The sequence below is a fragment of the Suncus etruscus genome, chromosome 8, assembly GCF_024139225.1.
Source record: "Suncus etruscus isolate mSunEtr1 chromosome 8, mSunEtr1.pri.cur, whole genome shotgun sequence".
NCBI classification, from domain to species: domain Eukaryota; kingdom Metazoa; phylum Chordata; class Mammalia; order Eulipotyphla; family Soricidae; genus Suncus; species Suncus etruscus.
The window spans coordinates 34,804,874-34,816,150 of record NC_064855.1 but is presented as its reverse complement, the minus strand read 5'-3'; the positions used below and the strand labels follow the sequence as shown (position 1 = coordinate 34,816,150).

The following is an 11,277-nucleotide window of genomic DNA, read 5'->3' as shown; positions in this document are numbered from 1 at the left end:
TGCTGTGTGTACTGCTATGAAATGTTATAATGTACTAAAATCTGGGGACTTGAGGGACAAAGTAATTGTACATGGGTTCTGTTTTATTTTTCTTAATGTTCTTTGGCTGAAAGTTCAAAATTTAGGTGTTAGCAAGGGGATATCTTCTGAGAATTCTGTTTATGGGTGATTGTCTTCCCACTGTAACTTTACCTTGTCCTCTTTCTTTGCATCTTTGTTCTCATAATTAAAAAATAAAAAAACATTTTAAAAGACATTATTATAATAATACAAGAAGACAATAAAGATGGGGGCTGGAAGGTCCAGTCTATGATATGAAGCATACCAGAAAGAGTGTGAGTCCAGTTAGAGAAATAACTGCAATGACAACCACTGACAATGGAAGAGAGAAAATAGAATGCCTGTCTTGAATACAGGAAAGTGGGGAGCGAGGGAGGAGACCATTGGTTGTGGTAATGTTGCACTGCTGAAGGGGAAGTTGTTTTTTGTTCATTTGTTTTTTAATAATTAAATCCCACTACAAACATGCTTGTAATCATAGTGCTTAAATAAATATATTGAAACAATAAAACACCATCCCTGGACCCCTGAGCTCAGGCTCTGCACACCAGTGCGCAGAGAGGAGAGGAGCAGGGTCAGAGACTGCCTGGGTGGGCTTCACTGCTCATGGGTTGTATGTCTAAATCTAGATGTCCCTACCCAGTTCTGGGATCACTGAAATATCTAGCATGAGCAGGGACATCCCAAAATGAAGCACATGTCAAGATCCTTAGTCTGAGGGCCAGAGCAGGGTCACAAGCAATAGGGCATTTGCCTTACACGTGCTAACCTAAGATGAACTGCGGTTTTATCTCCAGCATCCCATATGGTCCCCCAAACCCAGAGTGATTTCTGAGGACATTGCCAGGAATAACCCGTGAGCATCACTGGGTGCAACCCAGAGAAAAAAAAATCCTCAGTCTGTACAGCTTAAATCCAGAGTCTCAGCCCACCTACAAAGATGACAGTTTTTTCAGTGACCAAAAAAAGAATCTGGGACCAACACCAAGGGGTATGCATTCCTACCAGCAGTGAAAGAGAGTTTCTTTCTCCCCACTCAAATCCCCAACAGCACTGATTGTTCTTGAGTTGCTTGGGGGGGGGTTGTGTTTCTGTGTGTGTGTGTGTGTGTGTGTGTGTGTGTGGTTTATGAATTGTGCCAGAGTACAAGGAGCACAAAATGTTCTATACACTTTCTTGTTGCAGGTATGATATCCAGGTCTTTATTTAATTGGTTTTGACCTTTGTGCATGGTGTTAGATAGAGGTCTGATTTTGCTTTTTTGCATGTGGCTGACTAGCTGTCTCAGCACCACTTGTTGAAGAAGCTTTTCTTGTTCCATTTTTCATTTCTTGACCATTTATCAAAGATTAATTGATTGTATGAGGAAAGTTTGTCAAAAACCTTATATTTGTCTCAATTTACTCCTCCACAAGCATTATTTCCACAGAAATATCAGTGAAGACTTTTACACAATGGCAGAACCAACTGAGGGAGCAGCAGTAAATGTGCCTAGTGGAGGTTGACAAGAGTATTGAGCACAACAAGGCAACTGAGTCAAATTCTGTATGATGAAAAAGAATGAACAAACCTGAGCAGTCAAGCACTAATTTCCAGTTTACATGTTGTTTCATGAATAAAAATTAACTAAAACTAATGTCAGAATGTCTATGTCAATATATGTATTGGGCATATTTAAATATAATCTTCAACATATGACTGCACTGAGCAAAAGCACAACAGGCTACATATTAAGTCATCAGTTCTTTGAGTCAGGGATTCTAACTCATTCATGAACCATGTATTGGTAATTAAAAGAACTTCTAGCATAAATATGTCATAGAAAGAAGTGGGTTCTGGGAGGACATTAATTTCCTAATGTTTTTTTAATTTAATAGATACAGATATCAGGCACTGATTAAATAAAATCATAGTTAGGATAAAAAAGGTAGATTCTGACCAGAATGTGCTCCATGATACCTTGACTTCAACATAGGATCTGTGCAAAAACCAGGTTCTCTACAGAAACCTAACTGAAAAAACTGGAATTGAGTACTTTTACTGGGACTTGAGAAAGACTTTGGGGCTAGACAATTTTGTATGTCCAAAGCCTGCAGTTGGTCTTATGGCATGATGCTTCATGGATAGGGGTGCCTTGCTTTTAGGCCAAAGGTTTTTCCTTTCTATTTCTCCCATCTTTTACTGTGTCTATGCAGAAAAAAAACTGCAACACACACCATACTTTTATCTTTTTTAAATATTTTTTAACTTTTAAATAGGGGCTCCCATCCTTTTCAAAGAACCTTGGGACACAAACTATTTTATTTTACCACATACGTTTTCATTTTTCTATAAAAATAAGAAGAATGGAAAAAAGAAAGGCTGGGGGCCAGGGGCCAAGTGGTCTCAGATGTATTGGTGGAGAAAAAATAAGGGCAGAATTAAATCAACAAGCCAAACTCAACAACAATAGAATCAAGAGGTCTAAACTTTACCAATCTAAAGTTAAATGGGCCTGTTATACTGGCAGGCCAGGGGGACAAAGAGAGGTGGTACAGGATGCACTCTGGGTTCATTGGTGGAAGGAGGTCAACACTAGAGGGGAGAATGGCCCTGACTCTCTGTATATCTGAAATTCAACTATGAAGGACTTTGTAGATCACAATAGTTTCGATAAAATAAATTTTTTAAAAACGTATATACTGGAGTTTCTTAAAGGTCCACACATGGGAAAATGAAATACCTATATGAAATTATTGAAATTCCATCATATTGAAAACAACACGATATCTTCATTTCCTCTGACATTATTACAATGAGAAAGTCAGGACCATCCTATAGCCTGTTTCAATGGGCCACATTAACCTACTGCTAAACACCAGTAGACAGGGTGTGTGAGTTCTGTGCCCCAGTAGGAGAAAGGGAATCATGGTCAGACTTTGTTGCCCATTAATAAGAGCATTCACCTTATGCAAATTCCTCTTTAGGCTCTGGGCTCAAATCCATTCTGGGCTGGTGGAGATCCCAGCTGACTCTTCACACAGGGCTGAGTCTCTGGGGAAGGCAGAGCTTTGAGCCAGAAGAAGATGAGACTGTGGGGTCTTCTCCTCTGCCTTGGGACAGCTGCCCCAGGTGAGTGCCCCTGAGACCACCCAGGACTCTAGAAAGGGAGAGAATACAGGTACTGACAGTGACTTATTTTCTGTGTCTTCAGGTATCCTGTCCCAGGTGCAGCTGCAGGAATCAGGCCCAGGACTGGTGACCCCCTCCAAGACACTCTCCCTCACCTGCTCTGTCTCTGGATTTTCCATCACAACCAGTGGTTACTGCTGGCACTGGATCCGCCAACCTACAGGGAAGGGTCTACAGTGGTTGGGGTGCATATGTTATGAAGGAAGCACTTACTATAGCCCATCTGTGAAGAGCCGCATCTCCATCTCCAAAGACACAAACCAGAACCAATTCTCCCTGCAGCTGAACTCTGTGACCCCTGAGGACACAGCTGTGTATTATTGTGCAAGACACACAGTGAGAAGAAGTCAGGGCAAGCTCAGACACAAACCTGAGGAAGATAGGAGTATGGCCTCAAGAAATGGCGGGCACCAGGGGGCGGTCACAACCTATTAAGCAGAGGCAGCACCTGAAAGGACAGCAGCTGACTGACCTTTGATTGCTTTACTCTGGACAACTTGGTTTTCCTCTATTGAAGCTTTCTAAGTGCTTTTATTATTGTCCCTACATTTTGATGGGGTTAGATATTTTTCTAATTAAATTCTGTCAGTACCCTGTAAATCTCAGATATTGTTTAAAACTGGTTTTTGAACAAGGAGGAAGCCTTTTTGAAAAGGCCACATGACAGGCCACTTTCAGGTTCTGAATAAAGAGAGATGCTTTTTTGTAAGGACCACTGGTCTTTTACTATATTTTTTGTCCCCCAATTCACAATACAGACCAGGCCTAAAGGGCCTGGGTTGAGGTGTATATGGAGTGCATTTATTGTACCTCCTCTTCTATACAGTTAGTGTAAAGAACACAGCCTGTTGTAAGAATTGGGAGGCCTTATCTTTTCTTTTTTTTTTCTTTTTTTTTTGATTTTTTTTAATATATATATAAAAACCTTCACCAGGGCAACATTCCCATGACCAATATCCCAAGTGTCCTTCCTCCCCACCCTGTCTAGAGTAAAGGCCTGTGTGTGGTGTTTTACTATATTAATTTAAGAGTCATAGAGTTGGTGTGGGAATAGTGAGGAGGCCTTTCTGGGCTCGACTAGACTCCTGCAGCTCCTAGGACCTGGCAGGTCTGAAGGTTGCAGGAAGAGGGCAGAGAGATTCACAGAACAGTCAGATGAAGTTTCAGGAGTTATCCAGCTTTATTTCACGGTCCTAACCTAACATACACATTTCCTCAAATGGCTTCTATGCCTTTTCCTAGCGCTACTTCTCTACTTCTATGGCTCTCTTAGCTTGTCTTCTTTTCAGCTGCTTTTTCCAGGCATCCTAGCTCACTAACTCCCTTTGCTGAAGCTACTGCTGCTGCTTCTTTAATGATGCTCAATTGATGATGCATAATCTGATGCTGAATCTCTCTGTTGAATATCGCTGTTGATTCTCACTTCTGCCCTTTCTCACTTCTACCCATCCTCTCATACACTTCTCTAACACTCCTTCATATCCCCTCTCTCTCCCCATACAAACTCCTCTATCCTTTGACAAAAAAGAAATACAAATGGCCAAAGGACACATAAAAAAAATGCTCCACATCACTAATCATCAGGGAGATGCAAATCAAAACAACTATGAGGTACCACCACACACCCCAGAGATTGGCACACATCACAAAGAATGAAACAAGCAGTGTTGGCGGGGATGTGGAGAGAAAGGAACTCTTATCCACTGCTGGTGGGAATGCCGCCTAGTTCAACCCTTATGGAAAGCGATATGGAGATTCCTCCAAAAACTGGAAATCGAGCTCCCATATGACCCAGCTATACCACTCCTAGGAATATAACCTAGGAACAGAAAAATACAATACAAAAATTCCTTTCTTACACCTATATTCATTTCAGCACTATTTATCATAGCAAGACTCTGGAAACAGCCAAGATACCCTACAACAGATGAATGGCTAAAGAAACTGTTGTACATATAACGCAATGAAATATTATGCAGCTGTCAGGAGAGATGAAGTCATGAAATTTTTCTGTATATGGATGTACATGAAATTTATCATGCTGAGTGAAATAAGTCAGAGAGAGAAAGAAAGATGCAGAATGGTCTCACTCATCTATGGGTTTTAAGAAAAATGAAAGACATTCTTGCAATAATAACTTTCAGACACAAAAGAGAAAAGAGCTGGCAGTTACAGCTCACCTCATGAAGCTCACCACAAACAGGGATGAGTTTAGTTAAAGAAATAACTACGTTTTGAACTATCCTAATAATGAGAATGTACGAGGGAAATAGAAAGCCTGTCTAGAGTACAGGCGGGGGTTGGATGGGAAGGAGGAAGATTTGGGACATTGGTGATGGGAATGTTGCTCTGGTGATGGGTGGTGTTCTTTACATGACTGAAAACCCAAACACAATCATGTATATAATAAAGTTGTTTAAAGAAAAAAATTAAAAAATAATAAAATTATATATATATTATCATCAAAAAAAATTTGCTGGTCTGTTTTTCTTTGGTTTTTGTTGTTGTTGCTGGATTGAAGGGTGTTTGTTTGTTGTTTTGGGGGGTTATTCTTTTGGGGGGTCATGCCTGGCAGTGCTCAGGGGTTACTCAATGCTCTATGATCAGAAATCTCTCCTGGCAGGCTCAGGGGACCATATGGGAAGCTGAGATTCCAAACACTGACCTTCCATTCTCTTACCTTAACTCCATGCTATCTTTCCGGCCCCTGTTTGTGTTTTTTATGCCATAGTTAATGGTTTTTGGTTTTGGTTTATTCTTTTTTTATTCTTTTTGTACTTTTATTGTTTCTCCCTTATTATTTTTGTATTTGTATTGCTACCAATTTCTTCTTTTTCTTTTTTTCCCTTACTTCTTAAAAATAGATATTTATAACATCTAGATATACGCCTCCTATTTGTTTTTGTTTGCCTTTCTCCCCCAATGGTACCATTTGTACCAGTCATATGTTTATTAGGGGACAAGGAAGGAAGATTATCATAGAACTCAAATATAGAATAGATATTTCGGAAGAGAACACAATCAGAAAACTCAGGCTAAGCTGTTACATAATCGAATGGAGAACTGTATCTGGGAAAGAAGTCTCTGGAATATATTAATCTCATAAGAATTTTCTCTGGGAAATTGGTAGAAATAATCCCACCAAGAGATTATTTCCTATGGTTCTAGCATCTGGAAATATTCCCCCTCTCCTAAATTACCTATAAAGTGCCTTTCCTCTGTCTATGTTGCTAAGTGTTTTTGGAAATATATGATTATCTGACAGAGTGGGTCAGTTACATTTATTGTTTGCCCCAATTCTGTACATGGTGGAAGAACAGTAGCAAACACATCAGAAAATGGGTGTAAGTGCCATTCTGTAGTTGAAAGGTTCCAGTAAGAATGGATTTTATTATCAGATCCTAACACATAAGATTTGTCAATGACTCACAAATGGACCTGAGTCCTAAACCAAGGGGTGTTCCTGAGTAATTAAAGGAAATGGGGTTTGGTGAATGTCAGACAGAAATCCTTATAGGTCATCATTCACTTCTACCTAGACATTTGATCCACAAAAATATCACTAAATGGTATGGAGCAGTGGCACAGAGCGGTAAGGCATCTGCCTTGCCAGCTCTAGCCTAGGAAAGACAGTGGTTTGATCCCTCAGCATTCCATATGATCCCAAAGCCAGGAACAAATTTCTAAGCATATGACCAGGAGAAACTCCTGAGTGTCACTGGTTGTGGCCCCTCAAAAATATATAGGATATATATATGTCACTGAAGACTTTAAACAATGGCGAGGCACTTGAAAGAACAACAGTAAGAGACTGTGCCAACGGGCCCGGAGAGATAGCACAGCGGTGTTTGCCTTGCAAGCAGCCCATCCAGGACCAAAGGTAGTTGGTTCGAATCCCGGTGTCCCATATGGTCCCCCGTGCCTGCCAGGAGCTATTTCTGAGCAGACAGCCAGGAGTAACTCCTGAGCACAGCCGGGTGTGACCCAAAAACCAAAAAAAAAAAAAAAAAAAAAAAAAAAAAGAGACTGTGCCAAGTGTTTAATCTCAAGGGTGAGGACAATATGTCATCTGAGTCCAGGAAAATCCTGTGTGATAGAAAAAACTAAACAATTCTGAACAGAATCTTATTGATTTATAGTCTACAAAGTGATATTTGACATATCTTGTTTCACAAAATAAAATAAATTAAAACTAAAGATAGAATGGCTTTTTTCAATATCTCTTGTAGTTAAAACAACTATCTAATCCCATCAAATAATGGGGAGAAGAAATGAACAGACACTTCCTCAAAAAAGAAATACAAATAGCCAAAAAGCACATGACAAAATGTTCCACATCACTAATCATCAGGGAGATGCAAATCAAAACAACTATGAGATACCATCTCACGCCCAGAGATTGGCACACATCACAAAGAATGAGAATAAGCAGTGCTGGCGGGGATGTGCTGAGAAAGGGACTCTTATTTACTGCTGGTGGGAATGCCCTCTACTCTAGCCTTTATGGAAAGGAATATGGAGATTCCTCCAAAAACTGAAAATTGAGCTTCCATACGATCCAGCTATACCACTCCTAGGGATATAGCCTAGCAACACAAAAACACAATTCAAAAATTCCTTCCTAACACCTATATTCATTACAGCACTATTTAAAATAGCCAGACTCTGTAAACAACCAAAATACACTTCAACAGATAAATGGCTAAAAAAAAAAAAACTGTGGTACATATGCACAATGGAATATTATGCAGCTGTCAGGAGAGATGAAGTCATTAAATTTTTCTATACATGGATGGACATGGAATCTATTATGCTGTCTGAAATCAGAGGGAGAGAGATAAAACAGTCTCATTCATCTATAGGTTTTAAGAAAAATAAAAGACATTTTTCAATAATTCTCAGAGACGAAAGTGAGAAGGGCTAGAAGGTCCAGCTCATGACACAAGCTCACAACAAGAGTGGTGAGTTCATTTAGAGAAATAACTACAATGAGAACTATCATCATAATGTGAATAAATGAGGGAAGTAGAAATCCTGTCTAGAGTACAGGTGAGGGTGGGGTGGGAAGGAGGGAGATCTGGGACATTGGTGATGAGAATGTTGCACTGTTGAAAGGGGGTGTTCTTTACATGAAGGAAACCCAACTACAATCATATTTGTAATCAAGGTGTTTAAATAAAGATATTAATAAAATGAGATTACTCATTAAAAAAGAAGAAAGAGAACTTGAAACCAGGTACTGTAATTTTTAATTTCTAGGAATCACTGCTCATGAGGCTTGACTGTAAAGGTTTCATAGCTTAAATTCTCAAACAAAACAGCTTTATCCATATCTACACCCTCCTAGCTTTTTTCTAGGAACATTTAGGATTGTGTTTTCTTTTCTTAGTGAAGACACCCAAGAAAAGGACCCTGTGATTTATGATCACCCTCTGCTGTTGAATTGTCAATAGGACAAAGCAGGAAGAGAAACTCTTAGACAGGTCACTCAGACAATAAATAAGGCACTTCAGCAGAATCATCTTCACTGTCCCCATACAAACAATTACCAGTGAGAAGGAACATCCTAATAACAACATTGGATATTGAGGACTATAGCAGCTCCCAGATGAAGAGTATGAGTATTTAAAAAAAACTAAAGGATAATTTGACTGTCCATAATTTAGGTTCACCTTTGAGAATTCACTGTGCTGGGAAAAATGGGACTGGGTAAGATGATTTAAAGCAGGGGCACCACACTTTTTAAAAGAACAATAAAAACATAATGGAGAAAAGCAGGTGTCCTGGCATAAGAACCCATTATACTAAGAGTCAAGGCACATCACCAAACAATATTTATTGCTTAGAATGAGTCATTATCATTGTTATCATCAAAAGAAGAAAAAGATGTGGGCAGATCCTGTGAGGTTTTATATTTCAGTAGATGACCTGGATGGTCCGACCTACCTACATCTGGGAAGGGTCTGAGGTTTGGAACAAAGAGTACAATATCCCGGCTGGGGAGAAGAAAGGGGAAGAGATGAAACATGGAGAGCAGCTGAAAAGAAGACAGAGAGCTCCTGAAAGAGAGAAGAGCTAGGCAGACATGGTGCAGTCAGTACATGGCTGATAGGGCTATAGAGAAACCAAGCTTTCTCTAAAGAAACTTTAACTGACTGCTTGTGACTATTTTTCCACTGTTACTACACTGCATCTTCAGACCAGTCCCCCTGAAGGGACAACAGGCACTGTGCATGCTGAAAAGGCCTCACGTGACAGCATGGACTTTAGACTCTATATTACTTTATATTAAATCAACAGACCCCAAACTCTGCATTTACTCAGGCTAAGCTTGTAAGGGGAGAATTGTGGTGGATGCAGAAGTCTGGACTGTATTGATCTCATAAAATTGTCTCTGTAAGAAGTAGCAGATAAAAGAGGGCCCCCACTGAAAAAGTGTTCCCAATGGTGAAGGTATATAAAAATATTCCTTAACTGCCTTTTAGTTCCTTTCCTCAGTTTATGGAATTAACTCTTTGCTTCATAAATGTATGAATATTAGACAGAGTGGGACACTTACACTGATTATCTGCCCAAATTTTATATATATTCTGGGATTAAAGGAGAAAACACAAAGAGAAGTGGGAGCAAGTGCCTTACAGTTGAGAGTCCCCACTGATGGTGGATTTGGTGATTAGAGACCTGATGTACAGGGACTGTCTCCCCAATCTGCTGTTTCCCTTTGAGGAAACTGTATTTACTGAGAGCTCCTCAGCATATTTCCTGGGTCTGAGTAGTACCTCAAGAAGAGGCCTAAGAGTCTTGTCCACCGAATAAAGCTAATATTTCCACTCACAGACAAAAAAAGAAGAGGCCTAAAAGTATTTTGAGCCCAGGCTGCAACTCCTCCCAGGAGAGACAGAAACCAGAAACCAGCCTCTGTAGGTCCCCTCCTATGTATACATAGTCACCACCAATGCAATCTTCTCCTAAGGCCCAGGGTTAAAACAGGGTCCACACTCACTCCCATTGGGTTTCTCTCTCCCTGACACAGTGTCTAGGATTATGGATTTTAGGGATAGGAACATGTCTCAACTCTGGGTTCTCTTCTTTCTGATGGCAGCTCCTGGATGAGAGTATCCCTGGAAAGAGACTGAAAAGGTGGGGACGGTGCTATTGAACCCAGGGCTCTCTGTCCCCAGCTGTCTTGTCCTAGGTACTGCTTCTGAAGTCTGGACCAAACCTGGTGATGCCCTCTCAGACACTGTCCCTCACCTGTTTAGTCTTGGGTTCTCTATAACCAGTACTAAGGTATACAGGATCTGCCAGGCCCTGGAAGGGGTTAGATTGAATTGGTGGTATATGGGCTCCAGCATTCTGGCTCAACATCACCAGAGATACCTACAAAAGCCAAGTATACCCCAAACTGAATAGTTGAGTAACTGAGAACACAACCATGTATTAAGTGCAAGAGACATAGTGAAGGGAAGTGGCCCTGAACCCAGGCCAAAAATCTGGTGAGAGAGACTTCGATTTTCAGAGGTTCTTGGGGACATGAGTGGGTCCTCTGCTCCAAGGAAGTAAGAGCTGTTCCACAGGACAAGTATGGAATAGCCTGTAAGGTACTGGTTGTATTTATTTATTTATTTAAATATACAAATACATTTCAATATACTAGTGTATCTATATTTTACCTTGTTCCTCCCTCCTCAAATTACTAATCAATTCTCCAGGTACTCAGAGTTTTATATAAACTCTGAGAGCCCCACAATAATAAAAGAGAAAGTAGACTTTTAATTCTTCTATAAACAGGGGCAAAAGTCCAGATAAGTTCTCAAGATCATCAGAAAATTTGATGATTTCTGGGGTTGAGCTCAGAGCAACAATTCTCACAATGATCAATGAACTGAAGCCATTTAAGGAAGACTCAACAAATGGCAATGGCTAAAGAAAATAATGAAAATGATTCTTTAAACATAAATGAAGTCATTGGAGGATGGACAGCCTGGATCAAGAGAAATGAAGGAAAGAGTCCTGCACTGGGTTGTACCTCACCATGGTACTTCC

General features: G+C 40.2%; 1 non-coding gene and 1 gene segment (V, D, J or C); one reads left to right on the top strand and one right to left on the bottom strand.

The window, feature by feature from the left end:
* The first annotated feature begins 3,125 nt into the window (after nt 1-3,125).
* Nucleotides 3,126-3,666, top strand: LOC126015874 (Ig heavy chain V region 1B43-like). The segment is given in 2 exon segments: nt 3,126-3,171; nt 3,254-3,666. Coding segments are annotated over 2 exon segments (459 nt in total).
* A 298-nt stretch (nt 3,667-3,964) lies between these two features.
* On the bottom strand, nt 3,965-4,098 carry LOC126016579 (small nucleolar RNA SNORA51). Its single transcript, XR_007498372.1, has one exon. It is a non-coding gene; the product is annotated as a small nucleolar RNA SNORA51 (small nucleolar RNA).
* Nucleotides 4,099-11,277: the final 7,179 nt, after the last annotated feature.